This window comes from Ambystoma mexicanum, chromosome 3p (assembly GCF_040938575.1).
Source record: "Ambystoma mexicanum isolate Mex_15411 chromosome 3p, UKY_AmexF1_1, whole genome shotgun sequence".
NCBI classification, from domain to species: Eukaryota; Metazoa; Chordata; class Amphibia; order Caudata; family Ambystomatidae; genus Ambystoma; species Ambystoma mexicanum.
In genome coordinates this window covers 698,648,718-698,669,132 of record NC_090925.1, presented here as the reverse complement: position 1 = coordinate 698,669,132, position 20,415 = coordinate 698,648,718, and the positions used below count along the sequence as shown (strand labels likewise).

At 45.4% G+C, this 20,415-nt stretch overlaps 1 protein-coding gene across 1 annotated transcript in view; it reads right to left on the bottom strand.

The window, feature by feature from the left end:
• Positions 1-19,993, bottom strand: part of FAM193B (family with sequence similarity 193 member B) — a 734,659-nt gene extending 714,666 nt beyond the window's left edge. The window contains exon 1 of the mRNA XM_069651510.1: positions 19,789-19,993. Within this exon, the coding sequence (XP_069507611.1) occupies positions 19,789-19,932 (144 nt within the window). The 5' untranslated portion in view covers positions 19,933-19,993. The remainder of the gene's footprint in view (positions 1-19,788) is intronic.
• Positions 19,994-20,415: the final 422 nt, after the last annotated feature.

Below are 20,415 nucleotides of genomic sequence, written 5' to 3'. Positions count from 1 at the left end.
TGGAAAGTAGCCACTAGACTACCTCACACTATTCGCTGAGATCGGTGATTAACTCATATTCAGGAAAACACTAGAGAACTGTTTTTTAAACTCATTAACCAAAAGGCAAAGTAAGTTCCAACTGGCCTGCACACTAGGGCACAGCCATTACCAGAGTACAATAAGATGCTGGCCCTAACTAACCATTACGGGTCCTCAAAGCAGACCACACCCTCCACTTTTGGCACTACCACACACTCTCGACTGCATACCAAGGAGACACATTTGCTGGACTACAGCTCAAGGTGCCACCATATTGGAGTCACAAAAAGAAGCTGGACACAACAAGTGACTGGACCGCACTGCTCATTAGCCGCGATTATCGCTGTGCACTTGACAGAGCTTGAATGAACACCAAGCCATCAATAACTGCACACACGCATTCTCACTTTATGGAGTCAAGCATTAGCTGCCTTGTATACCAAGGTGTCAATATTTCAACAGCAAACCTAGTGCTAAAACCTCACAAGCAAAGGAGCAGGGGTTACCAATAGGTCCAAGTGCAAGAGGGGTACTATAGTAAGTCTACTCAAAACAAGATGTCTCTCGGTATCCCAGAGCGATTCAGGACCACACTTGTCTCTCGGGTGTCAAACTGGGACTCGCTCCTGCAACTCATACTGTGACCTTGTCGACTGTTAGCTTCTGCAAGGGACCCCACGAAGGCCGTTATCCGATTTGCCTCTGGCAGTCCCCTACATGTTCAAGGCAGCCTGCACCTACAAAGCCATCATAACCAAAAGTACATGGGTGAGAAACTAACAATTTCCAGAGGCCAGCACACCACCAGAAGCCTAGAGGGGAGGAGGGGGGTCCAGTATGGAGCGGGGGCTAATTTAGTCACCCCCATAAACATTTGCCTCTCAAAATGAATCATGAACACCTGGAAAAATACACATTTTTTTCTGATGTTGTCAGCAAAGTACAAACGTGTATAACCTTTAAACGCCCAAAAAAGCAAATCAATATTTCCTGTACAGTGTAACATTGACATTGGATTTCAGAGCACTCCTGCTCAAACCCTGAAGGGGTCTTGTGGGTAAGTGTCTTGCCTCTCAACCTAGCTACCAAAGTTCTAATTCCCCACGCCCCCCGACCCCCACCACAAATGCACGAAACTCACTTGCAGCATTCGAAAATAAATGTAAAGTGCATGCGTATTCCCCAGGATAAGGGAGCTGGATCTGAGGAGGCTTTCATTTTCCAGATTCTAGATCCGGCCCAATCACAGCACTGATAATGCCTCGCAATTACCGTACCCAGTTGGCACCACTACCGAGACAGTACCATGGCACCAGATGGATGCGCCAAGTCACTGATCACAATCTTCACCAACATGCTCAACTGCTCCATTCATAGATGCCGCGCTTAGAAACCTCTGGGTATTAAGCTCGTTATAAATAACCTATCATATCATAGACCCTATATACATACCAACTATATCACAGAGCAATTAAACACCTCTCAGACAAAAGTCAAAATGCTACAACTCTCCAACCAACTTGCATTTTACAGTCCTGGCCATGGCATCCTAGCACCACAAGACTACAGGGCTCTCTTTGGACACAAAATGCCAGAAAGAGGCCTGAACACAGTTACCAGGAAATTCCAAACTGTACACAACAAAAAAGCCATCATACACACCTCCCACCTCTCCCCACAACCCTAACAGCCCCACCTCATTCAGAAGCTACCAAGGAGGGCGGGGGGAGCGGGGTGGGGGGGCGGGGGTTGGAGGGTGTGATGATAGACCAGCAACTACGGATACAAATTACACCAAAGTTTTAAAGTATGCTGACCTGTCTCATCAACCCTTTCATTGAACTCATTTCTCCAGGCAAGCCCATGTTAATTCTCTTCCATTTTCACCTTGTCATAAACAAACAATATTGGCAGATATGGTTCTCAGTAGCCAAACGACTAGTCATTTCCTCCTCAGAGTATCTCCTCGGGATGACAGGTTCTTCATCTCCTTACCAATGCAATGTATCAAAGATATTGACAAACTGCGATCTAAAATTATTTTCTCATCCCTACTCTGGTAACATACACCCCATCACCGGGTCAAGTACAGCAAAATAAAACTTAACTCAGTTTTGTCCCCAAAATTAGTCCCAAAAAAAAATATATAAAATAAAAACCCACACAAGATTTTTCTATATAGGAATACATGCATCAATTCCACCCTCACCAGATTTCCTTCCGATATTCCAAATGTGAACATACATGTTTAGCATTGTTAATTTCATATAAACAAAAATGTCAGAGATGCGCCAGGTCCCCCCTTCTGATGCCCTTAACCAATTAAATCATTAATTTACCCACAAATACATTGTTAATGAGTCTATGATTACCAATTTAGACAAAATACGCGAGACTATTCGCTTAAGAAAAATCGGAACTGAATGCAAAACAAAAAAGAGGGTTCCACAATTGCATGTTTTGCATTGATGAGTTACGTTGGTGATTGCATATTGCTGTAATGAGTTTCTCTAGATGGCGTTAGCATTTTCTGAAGGCGTTTTACCGATTAGAGTATACTTTACAAAAAATGTGTAGCAGTCCAATACCTGGAGCAATGTCTTGAAGGGCTTCGTCACCAGAATGTGTATGAAGTATGATAGTACAGACTATTTGCACCTGTGAGGAATCTTTCATTATGAAATCAGGGGGGGAAATGCAGAACTGGCAGTTAAGAACATCTGTCCAAGACCACTCCCATCCCATCATAATGCCAATAACAGCTTCAACAAGTTGGAAACACCAAGCCCTAACGAAAATAATTAATGTCACAACCTCCTTGCTTCATACAGTGCCCCATCTCGGATACACGAGAGTTAGCAATACAAGTTTTTGAAAGGAAAGGGGCATCTCTACACTACATGAACATGACGGCAAGAGGCCCTCCCAACTCAATGAACTTTGAGACTTCAAAGTGGTGGCAAAGAAATACAGATCACGAAAGCACACAGCAGATGTGCCTTACTTCACTACATGCCAAACATTATAAATTGCATTTAACAGCACACAAAACCAGATTTTGCTCTGCACCAAAACCCAAAAAGGTATGCCAATTCACTTTCTAGACGGGCCCCACTACAAGGTCATACTAATGATGGATGGATGTCATGCAGATATCAATAATAGGAAAAATGTAATGCTCCCCCAGACCACCATTTTTTGATTCGGGCAATGTCAAAAGTGAAAATATTACAGGCTCTTAAATGCTGAATTTCCTGAGGTGGAGGAATCTAATTAGTGCAATCAAAAGAAAGTATTCCAACAAACCAGAGAAGGGTATGCCCAGTTTTCGCAGCAACTACAGCCCCACAAAGGAAAGCTAATGCACTGAAATCTCACCCCAAACCGTGTGGCATTCTAGCGCCCCCCAAGATGAAAGTCTAAAAACATGTTACCAGGACCCACATGCGACATTGAGAAATCAATGTATTCAAAAATCTAAGCGTATACCATAGATCTAAAATTGTACAAATCTTTGCAAAATGGCAGTCTTCAAACGTAGATTCTAAGCCTAAGCAAAGGGGCTGCAATTTGAGATGGATCAACCTGGGGCAAAAATGTTAATGGAAAGACTGCCATTAAAAAAAAAAAAAAAGTTTAAATCCTTGATTTTAAAATGCAAGTGAAAAACACGGAAGAGAACGACAAAAGAATGGTCAGTAATGAAGGGGCTATATGGCGAAGGGATGGATTGTGTATACATGCCGAGCGAGGTATACATGCCGAGCTAGAAAAAAAGGAATCATAACAATAATTGTCTGGATTTCAGAACTTGTGTCCTAAGCAGCCAATGCAGGGTGGATATATTTCATCAACAGCTAAGCCACTGAAAGATGGCAAAAAGTTCAAAAGGTACCAACTACTATTCAACGAAATCACTCCCACCTTCAGTTCTGCACATGCACACAGCCCACTTTTTTCCTCGACAATCGCTAGTGTCGATTTTGAGGTCTGCTGAAAGATTTCAAACATGCACGCCCAACACCAAGAGTCTTACAGAAACTATTGATGCAAAAATAAATAAAATAATGCATTTCGGGCTTCAGGTTATTGTACACTGCAGAAAATAGACAAATTCTATCTCAAGGCTCGGATTATGCTAAACTCAACTCGCTTCTCGAGCAGCTAAAGAATTACTCTCACTTAAAAACAAACTGACAAATGAACTACCATATCCATGAACGTATGCAACATTAGTGTTCCATTGGTTCAACAATCCACGTGATCACCGAAGTCCAATCACAACCCAAAGACCATAATAAAAACCCCGCCTTCCTTCATCCTCTTTCTTTGCTGCTTGAGCAGCTGAGGTAAGGGATTTATGACTTATTGTGATCGTATTGTTTATTGGTGTGTATGTTGGCGTGCGTAACGTGAGGTTTAGCGGAGTGTATCCGCAGATGGAGTGTGATGGGGCTGCAGCTCTGGCATTCATAGCTCAGCAAGAGGCGGTATCCACATTGAAGTTCCAGCGCCCTAGCGAAGCTTCCGTGAGGCGGATCAAGTGTGGCAGTGCCAAGTCCCCGTCAGGGGAGTCGACCAGAAAAGAAAAAAAAAAATGATATGGGAATAATAGAACAGTTGACTGCGCTATAACAGGTGAGTGCAATGCACTGAAGCCTTATTCACTACACGCCATCTGCTGGTGGCGAGGGCACACCGCAGGCAATTAAGCAGCCTGCTGGGGAGAAACAGGTGCGTGGACAGGCACAGTCCCAGGGAAAACTGTACAAACCTCCAAGAGGCCCTAGGCACGACAGCAGCTCCTACTTTTGATGGGCACAGTCCCAAGGGAATACTGATTCAAGGCCTGACCTGCCTAGCTACACAATACAATCAATGATTGACAGGGGCTGCCGAGGTAAATTGAATTTTTGTCTAACCCGGAAAAGTCATTATCATGAGTGGAGAGTACTCCAAGGAAGACTCAGACAGCCCGCACGCAAGTGGCATCAGAATGAGTCAGGTCGTACAAAGTCATAAGTGCCGGCAGGGGCCCCATGCATTAAGGCAGGGGCATTATGGAGGACCTCATAGCTTTCTCTCAGGGCACAGCAGAGTTGAGGAGATAAGCTTGCAGAAGAAAAGGGGGGGGGGGGTGAAAGAGGACATACAGGGTATGTAGCGCCTAGAGCTGTTCACCACCACCACCCCCCCAGGTTTGCCACATAAGAGAAGGTGTGGCAAGAGTAAGGCAAGGTCAGGGGCCAAATACGGCCGAGATGGCTCGGAAGATACCTCAGTGGAGGACTGCATAAGCAACGAAGAAACAGACTATCGGAGCTCTCAAGAGTCTGAGGACTCTTCATCCAGTGACGCCAGAGGGCACAGGGAGCAGGGAGCAGGCCTATGGCCGAAGAGCCTCGTGGTGACAAAGTCGAACCAGATGCTCTAGTGCACCCAAGGTCAGAGCGCCGGAAGGGGTAGCCAAGACAACCCGAAATTGATGACCGCATGCGGACGTAAAAAAAAGGCATTGATCGCTCCTGGAGCGCGTGCCAGGACAAACTACTCGATGTAGTTGGACCAATTACAAAAGTGGCAACTGGCAGGAGGCGGCTAAGCAGAGAAAGGAAGCCATCGACCCAGAGGCCCTCTCAGGATGAGCTCAAAGGGCAATATGTCTTTCGGGCAACGCAAATAGTGCCATTGCAACCGAGAGGAGGCACTCTATCCTCATGAAGATAGACAAGTTGAGAGAACCAATGCCTTCAGAAGCAGCGGAAGCTGCAAAGGGCAAACAGACATTCATTAAGGATATGGTAAAGTTTGCTAGCACATAGGCAAAACTTGACAAAGCACAGGCCTCTCTAAAGAAGATCTTTGGCAGAGGGCTAGCAGAGGCAAGGGCCGCTCGGCCAGCCGGTACCCCTACTACAGGACCCCAGGTCACAGAGCTGAGTGGAGAGAACAGGAAGACCGGCAAGCCAACCCATTCTTTCCATCCAGGGGAAGGGGCAGAGGCTGGAGAGGCAACAGCAGGCACCTACAAAGGTGAGCGAAGGCGCTGCGCTAGCAGCGGCGCTAGACAGGCATCCCTCCGGTGGGGTGAGAGAAGAATGGCACAGCATATGCAAAGATGGAAGTTATCCCCAGATGTCTGGGTTTTACAAACAGTGCAGGTTTTCATCTTAGGATTCTGGCAGGAACCAGTACCTTCCGAGGCTAATCAGGTTAAGCAGTGAAGACGAATTGGTGCTAGACTCAGTTAGAGAAACTGCGGCTAAAAAAGGCCATCAGACCGGCGGTCTGAAGTCAAGGAGGCTTCTTAAGCAATGTGTTTTTTTGTGAGGAGCAGACGCAAAGTCAGGCCAGTGATCAACCTCAGAGCACTGAATTCATTCCTAGTGTACAGACACTTCAAGATGGAGGGAACGTATCTGCTGAGGGACATACTCCAGAAGGAAGACTGGCTGGCTCGAATAGACCTCAGGGATGCCTACCTGACGATACCCAGTCAGAGTCAATGGCGGCTATTGCAATTTGTCTGGAGAGGTCAGAGATGGGCAAGTCTCCCGTTCGGACTTGCCTCAGCCCCTTGGTGCTTTACCAAACTAATGAAACCGGTGGTGGGACACTTACGAGAGCAGGGGGGGTCAGATTGATTATTTACCCGGACAATATAAATGCATCATGTGCCAGGACAGGGAGCTGATCTCAAAACAAGTCAAGACCACAACAGACTTGTTACAACAGCTGGGGTTCCTGATAAAATCGGAGTTGATCCCATCCCAGTTAATGGAATTCCTAGGGTTCATTCTACAGAAAGTGCTGGGGGACCCTCTGCTTACCGTTAGAGAAGGTGAACTCCATCAAGAAAGAGATAAAAGAACAGGATGACAAAAGCGGTTATTTCCTTGAGGGGGATAGCCAGACTGGTAGGACACCGGTCATCTTAAATACAGTCCATTTTCCTGGGGCCTCTGTTACCGGGCATTACAGAGACTAAAAATAACCCGTCTGACATGCTCTGTCGTACAAGCAGAAAGTCCCCATTTCTCAGGAAGCAAGGATGGAGCTAGAGTGGTGGTACCACCAGATGAAAGCTTGGAATGGCAGGGCGATAGTTGGCTCCTCCCTGGACCTCGTGATAAGAGTCGGACGGCAGCCGCTGGGGAATTGTCAACCGGCAGGAGGTGGTCAGAGGAGGAATTACCCCCCTACATCAACTGCCTCGAGCTGCTAGCAGGATCCTTCGCAGTTTGCTGCTGGACTCAGAAAGGTGTGCATCTTTCTCAAAATGGACAAGGTCTCTGCAATCAGGTACATCAACAGACTAGGGGGGGGGGGAATCAGAGGGGGGGGGGGGCAAGGTCCAGAATGCTGGTAGATGTAGCCAAGGACTTTTGGCATGTATGCCTTCAGAGAGAGTCAGCATAACGGTAGATCATCTACCAGGGGTACAGTACCAGGTAGCGGACTAGAATTCGAGACACCCGAGGGACTCCAGCGATCCTGATGGAGACAGTTTTCCAGATCATGAGATGGAGAGGTCCATGCCAGATAGACTTTGACTTCGCCTTGAGACTTAACAGGAAACTGTCCAGGTTTTTCAGCTGGAGACCAGACCCTTAAGCTTTAGGGGCAGACGCCTTTCTCCAGGTCTGGGGACCAGCGACAGAATACGCGTTCCCGCCGTTCACCATGATAGTCCGATCGTTAGCACAGGTCAGAAATCAGGAAGCAAGAGTGATCCTGGTGATCCCCGATTGGAGAAGTCAGGCTTGGTTTCCAGACCTGCTGGAAAGGTCTTACGGCACTCCAATTTTGCTTCCACACAGACATCGTGCTGGGCCCCGACAGGGGAGCGTCACCCTCTGGTTCAAGTAGGTGGTCTGAGCCTGATAGCCTGGGCAATCTGGACCAAGCCAGTCTTTTCAGGAGAAGCTCAGGAATTTATATAATCCTGGGCCCGGGGGACCACGTAGGCTTACGAAGTCGCATGGCATAAGTGGAGTAATTGGTGAGTGGAGTAATTGGTGAATGGAGAGGGAGGTAGATCCTGTCCCAGCGGATGGAATTCATGTGGTGAACTTTCTGGCCAGGCAAGCAGCACAGGCCAAGGCTTACAGAACGAAGGCCTACCGGTCTGCAATCTTAGCCACACATGAATATGTTGAGGGTAGACCCATGGGGGGGGGGGGGGGGAGAACATCCCTTGATTTGCAAGTTACTGAAAGGGATTAGGTGCATGAGACCTCAGACGCGGAAATATTTGCGGCTCTGGGATGTGAGCAAGTCTTGAGAACGTTCGAGTCATGGCCATACAACAAGGAGCTATCCAGAAAAGCTCTTTGGGCGAAACCAACCACATTGCTGTTTTTTCCTGTAAGAGGGTTTCAGGAGGTCAACGATTGGAAGTAGACATAACATCTTTCACCTACGGGTGTTAATTTTACATAGAAAGAGAACTAAAACAGGTATTAGGACAGTAGATTATGCTGCCTTTCCACACTGACCCAGGGTATGCCCAGTCAGATGCCTCAAGGATTACGAGACCATGGCTGAACAGTTCAGACTCATAGGAGGATCACCAACTGTTGATAGCGGTGAAGAAGCCATTTAAGATGGTGGCGTCGGCCAAATTAGCAAGATGGCTAAAATGGTGCATGAGCCAAGCGGGCATTGGTGTGGGTCAGTTTGGCACTCTCGACGAGGAGAGCCATGGCATCAACTGCCTTTAAATTGGGAGCACGCCTGGAGGACATTTCGAAGGCGGCAGACTGGTCCAACGGAGCTACTTTTAAAAACATTTTAAACCAGTAAATCAGGTGGCTATTCTGGTGGTAAGTAAGCTTTAAACAAGCATAATCTGAGCCTCCGAGTCTTGACATGGAATAGAGATTTTCAATACATTAGTTCTAGAAAGTAATGATTCCATTAAAGACTCAAGAAACGAAGGATTATTCCACCTTTTCAATCGCTTGGTAGTGATATGACTGATAACATGATATTTATCCATGTAATGCTTTATGCTAATTCTGCTGTCGGTTATATTTGCGATTGCCCACCCACCCTGGAATGGTGGTTTCATTACTTTTATATATGTTGACAGGTGCAGAGTCTAAGCCTGTGGGGTCGTGAGGATCGAACAATGGTGATAGGAGAGTTCAAGTGTTTACCGGTTGAGACGCAAGTGTCAGTTGTCAACCAGCTTCAGAAAGAGGATGAAGGAAGACTGGGCTGTTTTTATTTATTATGGACTGGTGATCACGTGGATTGTTGAACCAATGGAACACAATCTACAAATTTTGCATATATTCATGGAACCGGTAGTTCATTTGTCAGTTTGTTTTTAAGTGAGAGTAATTGTTTGGCTGCTCGAGAAGTAAAGAGTTTAGCATAATCCTTCGCCTCCGAGTCTTTAATAGAAGAATGGCTTTCTAGAATGAATGTATTGAAAATCTGTATTACCTCCCAAGGTATATCACAATTTGGCCAGGAATTAATAAAGCAATGCGGTATACGGTCTTGCATACATTTAAAAAAAAATGTCAGTCCGAGGCAAAATCAATTGCCCAAACATCAACAATCAATTTTTAATGAGCTAAAGTTGACACACAATGGCCCAAAACAAGTTTTTAATTCTACCATTAAGTAGTTTAAAAAAACACCAAGATGTATGCCAAAATATACATGTACCAAGCAAATTGAAGACAACCAGCTGGAAAAAAAAAAAAACATTTCAGACGCCCCAAAAATTACACGCCCAGAGTTTCTCCTATTTCGCCAGTCAACAATGTACCAGCATAAAACAGGAGCCATAAACGGAGGCACACACAAAGCAGGATATCAAGTCCTGATTATTACTTGCAAAAGATGCTTTACTCCCATTTCCATAGCTTAAACCATGAGCACATTGAAATGTTTTATTATTGGAATGTCTTGTGCAATCAAAAACTCATTACAATTCACATGAGCTTTACTCTTAGCAAGGTCTACACAGTTAATTTTATAAAAGATCATGTTTACAAATGCTCAATAGCGAGACATTCAATTTGTTTCTAGCAAGATTATGGGAAATGCTGCTGTATATTATTCCAAGCAGACCCACCATTATTGTGTAATCCAATATTTAGTAGAATACCAAGTGTACATCACAGACAATTCACTGTAGTACATTAGTAAACATACATATTGGCACTATCTAATGTTTCATTACTAGTTGGTGCCTCCTACAAGAGAGATGGCCGCATTGGTAATTACTGTCATCGAATCAACTGACATTTAAAAAGGCATAAACGATTCTTGATCTGGAGCATAAATACATTAAGAAGCAGACACTTCTTTAATAGACCAAACAACAGAAACTGCCATAGTATCCACGTTTGTACTGCGGCATTGGAAAAGAAACAGCAAGATAGTGCACCTGTCAAACTACCTGCTTAACACACCATCCCGACCCAAGAGGGTGTTAGGAAAGGAAGAAGGCGATGGATATGGCAGGGGAAATGTGCATTCAATACCCAAGACTCGTGTATACCACTATATGAAAAGGAATGTAGGGTAAGCACTTAGAACCTCCTTATGACTGAAAGGAAAGTCGGCAAACTCCTTACCCACTATGCTATTAAAGATACTGACAGCGCTAAGCCCACGTAGAGGGCAAGCAGGGACAGAATCTGTAAACTGACACTCTAGACGGTACTGAATAAAGAATTTGGAAACAGTACTCACAAGGACCGGAATGACCACATGAATGCCAGTACTCACGAAGACCGGAAAGACCACTTGGATGTCCGTATTCACGAGGCCCGGAAAGACCACTCAAAAGTCAGTACTAACCCACAACCCTGTAAATCAAACAAGAACCCAGAAAGCAGTAAAGGCAAAGAGTGAGGATGACTAAATACCTAAACCCAAGTCAAGACGCAAGAAGGAATAGTACAGTGTGGAAAACAAAAGATAATCACACAGGAGCTAGTTACAACAGCTTCCCACACCTAATAATAAAATAGGAAATAAATGTAAAAGTGTAAAGGAAAACATGGCATGGATCCCAATAGAAGGCAAGGATCAGGAGCAGTGAAAACGATATCAAAAGGGAAACGTTCCCACCCATCCAAGGTGAGAAGGCAGGAAACTAAACCTGTAAAGGAAAGATTAATGCAACAAGTCTTTCAGTAGCAAAGGACAATTTCTAGGAAACAGTGAACACAGGCAATTGGGCTACAGCAAAAGGAAAGCTCAGAGAAAGGCTGCCTGCAGACAGAGAAAGGGAGAAAGGGATTTCCAAAAGGCAGAAATCAATTAGGCATACAAATACGAATTCCAGGACAAGCTACAAGAAACACTAACTAGAAACTGGGCACAAAAACTAGGAACAAGGGACCAGTCACGACAGGAACGCTGCAACAATGACCAGCGCTGGACTGAAGCAAACTGAGGCTTTTAAAGCTGCTTAACGAGCACACCCCTCAGGCTTGTCGCCTACTGCACCTGCAGCCACAGGTGTTGCCTATCCTCCACCCAGCCTTGTCCTGCAAGGGAGGAGGTGAGGCAGTGAGCCAGGCATTCTGGGAAGCATAGTCATTTGATTAAAGTAGCAGTAGCATGCTGGCTGCCAAAAACCTGGAATGGATCCGGAAGGGAAGTAATTTGGGAAATAAGGTTTTAGCGCTCCCAATTCATCAGGACACTGTAGCATAAGGTTCGGAGGAAATATCCAGTAGGGAAGAAACCCCAAAACATGCCCCCAAGTGGCGGGAACGGGAGCGAAGGGAGCGAGCCGTGACAGAGGGTCCACAAAAATCATTTAACATAAATTTGTGAGCGAAGTGGTCTTTGGTGGGACCAGGTGGATGTAATTGAGTGAGTATCAGCAACTGTTTGTGCACTTTATTACTATAACATCGTTGGAAGCGGATTGCAATCGAGCAGGAAGGGCAAGCAGCATTTGACGAGCAGCCATGCTCTGTGCATTAACTCAGTATATGCAACTGACGGCATGACTTGTCGCCACTTACTTTGCTGCAAATTGGATACTTCAGACATTACATTGTATCTGCTGAATGCCCCTGCAGTGAATGTATACGGATACTATGACAACGCAAGACTTTTTTGATCTGCGAGGTGCATAGCCAATTGCTTTTAGACCAGCCCAGTAGTGGTTGCTGTTCAGTGACAACCATGGGCTCTTGCAATGACACCAGTACAGGAGCGGCGCAGAGACCTTGTATAAGAAAGATTCACGTTTTCAGTATTCCCAAGCAGAAGGCTGGCTCCAGAGGAGCAAAAAGGATTTGCTGCAGGCTGTAGTTGTCAATACAGTGTTCCCTCGTCTTCCCCCGGCACAAGATTCGGTTTCTTATGATGGATTAGGCTTGGACAGTGAAATATTGCTATCTCGCTATACCCGTCCCTCCTGGGGCCTATTGTGCTTTTTCCACCTGAATTTAATTTTAGTGCAGCGCTGTTTGCTGCTCTCCCTCCCCGCATCCATTTCCTGGTTGGTATACCCACCGTCCTCCACTGATGGTGGGGCTGCTGATCTTAACTGACCCTTCCAGGGCAGCCCTCTGCCCGGCAGCCCCTTCGGCTAAGGGCCTCAAGGCAAAGGGCGGCTCCAGATGGTGTCAGCAGGGGTAGCCAGGGGTCAAACAGCAACGACCAAAGGACCAGTAAAATAAGAGTGGCCCAGCTGAGGAGTAGAGCAATAACTCTACACTGGAAACCTAACCACTTATCAAATCTATCTAAAACCTCTCAGTAATACATAACATCTCTTCTCCCTTCCTCAACCTCACACCATCAATCATAGTTTACTACAACACCCATTGACCAGTTAGACGTAGGCCTCTCTCCCACTATACAGGACTCCCAAATCTGGCTGCGTCTGGGAATGTGATCATTTGGTCACCAATTTAGCTGCGTCTACCACACACACCCACCCACTGAACCTGGTGGGCGTGGGCCCCTCTCCCACTGGGCAGGACTCTTGTATCTGACGGTTTGGCTTTTTACTCATTGGTTCACTTGCGTCTCAGACCTAGCTGCATCTAGCGCTGTAACCGCTTGATCTGTCGTGCATAGGCCTCTCTGCCACTATACGGGACGCCCAAATCTAGTGGTGCCCTATTTCAAATTGCATTGTTGATTGCAGGTCTCTCCCCCACCACAGGACGCTCATATGCGACGACCAACTCGCACCTAGAGTGTCACTGTGGAGTGAGACAGCAATCATTGGCTGATTATTGTAAAAAGGGATACTGTGATGAGGGGTGCACGCCTCATATAGATGCCAGTGATTGTTAGTTATGCCCATTAGGACAACTCTGTAGTTACTAGCTATACTTCCTAACCCCACGTAGTTGGCTCACCGCAGTGAACCTTGTCCAGGGAGACTCATTAAGGACAGCCAACATTAACCCAACAATATAATCCTAACAAACCTCCCCTACCTTACGCAAACAGTGACTGAACAAGTCGGCAATACCAGCTGACCCCAAACCTGTAGCGGACAATTCCCTACACCCAAGTACTACACCACAAGACAACCGGACCAATGCAAATAAAGACCAAAACAACATGCAACCTCAAAATGCATGTACAGAGGGAAAGAAAAAGAGCAGAAAGAAAAAAAAAAAAACACACCGGATCAACAAAGACTTGCAACTGCAGAACACACTCCCACAGACGGGAACGACAACCTAACCAACGCTGAGAGAATAGACAAATCCATCTACTTAAACCCATACCTCGCAAACAACCAGTCACCAGAACGAACCAATCCAACGCGAGAATCAGCAACAGCAGACAACCAAACACAACCACGCAGAAGAACAGACAACGCTAGAAATAACAAATCACACTCGACGCAATAATACCCTACATCACCAAATCAAGACTAACTTCCACTCGACACCCACAGTCCTTGGAAGAAGAACCTGATGAAAACAAAAATCCAAGACTGAACCTAGAAGAACTTTTCGACGACACAGACTCACTTGTACCAACACCTCAACTAGAGATCAACCTGAAAGGAAACCCCAACACCGATCAGAAGGCGACCCCAACAATAAAGCACAAACCAAGCCACACCTCTAAACTCCACTGCAATCTAATAAACGCAAGATCCGTGTCAAAACACTCAGATCTTTCACCTTCTCGATGACAACGACATTGACATCCTATTCATCACAGAAACATGGCTGGATGACAACTACAAAATCATGTTCCAAAGCTGCCTCTGTTAGGGAGAATTGTCAAAAATGTGCTAATTCCCTTCAACTTAGAGACCCCCAGCAACTTTGCTGGATTTTGAGAATTGATTTTTTTTTTCTTACATGGAAAGAGTGTGAGCCTTTTTCCCCCCTCATGTATTTTGATGCGTTTTACACTTGTTTTCTTTGATTATGGAGTTTTAGATAACTCCATAGGCATCCTCTTTTCATGTATGTTACACAGCACCCTCAGTGCAGTGACACAGTGATGTCTTTTAGACTTCCCAAAGGTTTAAATACCTTCTCTGGGATAAATGACTGTTTCCCAGAGAATGTAAAGTGAAATTGACTTTACTAGTCTTTCCAAATTCCAAGACCCAGCACACACCATCTTACAATGGTGTCTAAATACTTATGTAGCAATCAAATGCTACCCTTTCCTATTGAAAAGGCTGGTTGCAGTGGTTTTACAACAAACTACCATGATTTTTCCCGACCACGAACACTGGTAGCTAAAAATCATGGGAGCCATGTTTTTCAAGATGGCGCCTTCAGCCCCTTTGTTTAAACAGGCCCCAGTCTTCTTTTTTCGCTGTTTCTTTTTGGAAAGGTCATTCTAGTGTGTCTGCACGCCAAAGCAGGTTTGGTCCCTTTGTTCGTATGCCCTTGGCGGGCTTCAGGACTGAAGACCGCCTCTGGTGTCTGAGTGTCTGGGGTGGACAGGAAGTGAGGTGCCCAAACGCCCTGTGCCTAGTCTCCTAGGAGACCCAAATCACTATGGCGCGACTGGCTGGCTGACTGTCCGGCAAGGACAGCCACCCTGCTGGGTGAGTGGCAGGTAGGCTGGAACGAAAGGGAGAGAACTGTTTAAAAGGTGAGTCTCTTGGACTGGAAAGCAGAGTCGACCACTGGAACGAAAGTACCAAAGAAGAGCTGGAAGAGGACGGCTACTACAATTCCCGGTGAAACCCTGCTGCAGGTCCGAATTGCCAAGTTCATCTTGACAGAGAAGCCCCTTCAAGGACGACAACTTCCTTTGAGTTGAAATCCTCAACCTAACCTGCGTTGCATCTGGATAGAATTGTAAATGTTAGCATGTGCACACAGAGGCAATTCAATGACTGATCTATTACTCTCCTGCCTAGCCTGTACTTGGCGTGCAATCATGAATCAATAACCAACCCACTAACAACTCCACTCCTCTGCATACACCTCTCAAACTCAAACCAAACAGCCACAAGCCTTAACGCAGAGAAACCGCACAAACTTCACTATACTGCAACAACAAAACAAACTGCACATAGACTTGCACAACAGCACACAATGACTACCGACTGTAAAACACCCCAAGCCCAGTCAACGGACCCACCGGGCTGAGGCTGCCAACAGCACATGACTGCCATCTTGCACTTCTACAGCTCATTCCCACCAACTCACTTCCCCCCCCCCCCCCTTTTCCCTAGGCGCCAGGGGACCACTCCTGTGGCAATAGTGCGTGGTACAAATATCCTTTAACATTAACATGCCTGCCAACGTTTGTCATTTACCTTGCTGTGAACAATATATTTTAAGATTACTGCTAACAGATTTTGACTGCTGACTAACAACGTCCTTCTCTCAAAACAAGAAGCACAGCTCTTTTTATAACCACTTTTTTGTTAAGAACGAGGCACTTGAGGAGGGACGCAGGTCACCTTTGCCTGCACACAGCTTGAGAGCGGTGCAGTGCGCAGGCCCTGCCTCGTATTATTGAACTCGAGGACAAACGAAATGGTTCGCCCTACTAGAAAGTGGTGAAGCCGCCACTCCCACGTAGCTATGTCTTAAGAAATCACTCCTGCTCGTGAATAGTGTCTAAAGTGGGGCAACCTAAACTGGGGGGGTATTTCAAAAAAGCCGAAAAGTAAAATAGCACCTCTGACATAGGCACTTCTGGGAAAGGAAAAAACACAGGCCATTACGCCCCCGCCCGGCTGTGCAGCCCTCTGTGGCTAATGACCAACTGCCTGAGAAGACATCAGGCATGGCCAGTTTGTCTATGATTCCTGTGGGTTTTGATCCAATCATTCCCATTTAAATGTATGCATGAATTTGCAAATACCCAACGACAAGCATATTAGCCCTGTAGCTGGCCTGTCACAGGAACTTTTAGTGGACTCTATTCACTGTACTAATCTCTCTGCCAATGACGGTATTGAAGGGCTTCATTCTAACTGGTCTGTAAGATCAGAAGCCAGCTCAATTTACTAAGCTTGTCATCGGCCTCTATTCAGTTGAAGAGGCTTCTGCCTTCGACCCCAGCCTCTGTTCAATTGCTGCCACAATCAATGCTGTATTTGGACTATGCTCCTCGATTGCGCAGAAAGAGACAATACTGAAGAAAATTCTAACTCAGGTAGGCAATATGATCACAAAATAAACTCTACGAGTTATCAGGGTGAGCTGGAAACCAGTGTAAAGTCTCTACTATCCATGGCAAATGAGAACAACATAAACCCCACCACCCCACCCCCTCCCCAAGACACCTCACAGGAGCCCCCAGGCATCCCCCCACCCCTCTGAAAGTTCGAGAAAAACTGTGTTGTAATCCTATGGTGAACATTCAGGGAAATCGTCTACTGTGTGCCCACAGCAAACATAAATAATTTAAATATTACACGTACACATAGTGGGTTGACCTGTGGTAAACTAATGAAGGCAAGTAAAAGGGACCTGAAGATGATGATGGACACCTATTGGCCTCGTGAACAAAAAGGCATTTAGTCAGAAGCATTCAGGTAAAAAGAAAAAAGAACCTGCATGCCTGCTCCGCTTGTGCCAGAATTAAACTGAACCCCAGATACCAGTCTTTCTCCATCCATGACTGTTGTATCCCAGTTTCCAAGAGCTAAAACCTTAGGCTTTCGATTCCCTCCACAGCTGTGAAACCCATGTAAACTAGATGGTAAAAAGCTGCTGCTACCATCTAAGCCTTCTGAGGAATCTGCTTTTTTTTTTAAAAAACAGAATGTAATTCATTCTGTCTAGATTAGACTATGGTAACGCCCTCCTGATTGGGGCTCGCAAAGAAAGCTTACAACTTTGCAAGCTATACAGAATGACACTTCACATTGTTAAGGGGAAGTCCAGGAGAGAGCACATAACCCATAATCAGCAGGGCTTACACTGGCCCCCTATTACTGTTGGTCTACATTTTAAGGCAGCAATACTTGTCCATATATCTTTATACAGCACCTCTCCACAATCTACATTATAAACGTGGTCATCCCTACAAGCCCCCAAGAAAGCTACTGTCTTCTGCATTAGCATTGGTTAAAAAAAAACAAATTTCAGGCTTGCCAATGGCCCAAAAAGATAATTCCCTGTTCTGGCTACAAAGATATGGAACTCCCTTCCATTAGAGCGGATACTATTGAAGGAACACCAGTCTTTCCGCAGACAACTGAAAACCTGACTAACACTGAGATTTCCGATCTTCCATTCACTGCTCTAAATTCGGCTTGTCCATATTTTTATTGTCTTGCGTTTTTGTTTTGGTGCCCCAATGCCTGCGGGCTTTCGTCACCCTATAAATGTATACATAAAAAAAGGGTTATGGTAAGGTTGTCACAGGAAGGTACAATGCCTAGGTCCATCTCCACAAATATTGGACTCCAGACCTTGCTCCAGCGACTGCACACAATGTACCGCCTCATTTTGGGAGTGAACATTCTATGCCCAACGTTTGCAGACGACACAGTCATAGGACTACAGCATTCGTTCAATTAGTTAAAATCGTATGTTGACAAAAATGGACTGTGTGTCAACTCAACCAAAATTATGAGCATTTAAAAGGGCTTATTGTGGAGCCTCAAAAGGAAACTGGGAGGTATATGGAGCAAATAACGGAATAGAAGTATTTGGGCATACTAATTAAGGTTACCCCTTCTTTTTCTTACCTTACTGACGTTATACCTTCAAAAGAGTGGTTGAAATAGCTTGCCATTTAAAGAGTCATTGATAACAGGTGGGCGTTCCATCGGGGCCAAGGTTAACGCCTCCAAGACCTATATTATCCCTGGCATTCTGTATGCTCTCGACGTACTCCCAGAGAAGTCATACGTGGCTCCACAAGCTAGCGGGCAAAATCTTGCGCTCATTATTTGGACTCCTTGGGGCAGTACCAGTGGAGGTTATTAGACTCGAACTGGGGCTACAGTCATTAATGCCTCTTTGGAAAATATCAGTATCTAAGCTGTGGGTTCAAATGTATACGGCTAGGGTTGCCCGTGACTAGCTCTTGACTTTGACACTTGGTCACAGTATGCAGTGCTCACCTAGCACTTGGTATGCAGTGCTCGCCTAGCACTTGGTTGAAAGCTTCTGTTTGACTTGCCTTGCTCGTTGGAGTCGGCTCTCTTTTTGTATAACTTAAGAGCAAAATCAAAGGATTATGATTGTGTACAGTCTCTTACCCACTTGACAAAAATGAGAAAGTATGACATCTTCTACACAGCAGGGTAGGTTTAGAGAAATCCCTGCTCTCTAACAAAACTGCGCACTCCTGCATTAATACGTTTTATACTATACTTACACTTTGATATTTACCAGTTTAAGAGAGTACAGGTCCTTGGGAGGAGCATCTATGTAAATTACAAGTGGAAACATCCCACCATGTACCTACGCAATGTAAGGTCGTCAGATTTAACTACGAGAGAGGTTACTCCCAATTTCATACATACCAATCTGAACAGTTGTAGAGTATGGTATACAGAGCGGAATCATTGGTAGTAACCTCTGCTGCTTACCATATATGCTGCGAGCAAAAGTTATGTTAGACGCACCTTCCCTTTAAATAATTAGAGAACGTGATCATATTTTTCCTTCCTCACCTTTACTAATGGCTAATGATGAAATTCATTTGGATGGTTGATTTATTTTAAGAGGAGTTATAATATTGTAATTGTATGATTTGTATGCGCTATAAAATGCTCGGTTTGTATAATGTGGATTTTAAACATGCTTAGTGTAAAGGGTTGATTTTCTTCAACTAAATGCACTTAATAGAAAAACATAAGTTAATTCTTGTAATTTCTAATCAGCCAGTCTAGCATCCAGGTAACTAACAAGGAACCGAAGGCAATGTCATAGATTCTTTGAAATAAACCCACGATCGTAGTGAAACAGCATGCAGACAGCACAGGCCTCCAGCTTAAATCAACCCTGCTGCTTAACAGACACAACTAGCAGAAAGGCGAAAGAGCAGACCCCTATGAGACTGCCGCAGAGGACAGTTAAATGGAACGTTTGTAGTGCGAACTCATTACTACCTGTTCTCCTACACATTCACCATCACTGCACTGTTCATTCCTGTCAAAGACTAACTTGCTAAAGTCCCTTCTCACCGATACCAAGCCCATGTCCTGGACACTTTCATCAAGACACCTACCCGTTTTGCCTTCCCCTCCTCATCCTAGGACACATCTGCAGCTCTGATCTCTTCCAGCTATCTGCACCTTATCCTGGTCCTGCACCCTGCTCATTCACACCTACTTCTGCCCTCCTCACGCCCCCCTCCACCCCTCACCTGCTCTTCGCCAGTCTCCGCCTCCTGCAGCCGGCTCCCGGGCTCTCCGTCCATCACGCCCACCCTGCTCGTAACCTCAGTGCTTCGCTCCGAACCCCGGCGCCCACCCGCGGCTCCCCCCTGCTTGCTCCTCCTCCGGGTCATGGTGGTATCTCTACCGATCCCAATTCTCGAACCAGCACAGACAACAGCCAATATGGCGGCACGCTGGACTCTGAGGGGCCAAAGGTCAACGCCATCGACACCAATAACGGACCGGCTGCAAAGCCGCACGGGTTGTTCGGAAGAGTAGATGTCAATTTGTAATTACGTAGAAAATCGACTGGTTAAATGAATACAATCGTAAACATTAAAATATTAAGGATCAATTACAAATAATCTGTGTTACTTTGCTATTATTTAAGGACAGAACATGCATACGAATAAAATATTTATATTTGTTGAGCAGCCATCATTTTTTGAAATAGCTGTATGAATCATGTGAGTTAACAGTTTTAAGGGGCAATCTCTCCCGTTGCTTTCAGAGTTTCTTGCAAATGATAATACTCAACATTCACCTTCTAAAATGGCGATCCCTCTTACTCGCAGCACCCTTAACGATTTGTCAGTTACTTTATACGTTTCCAT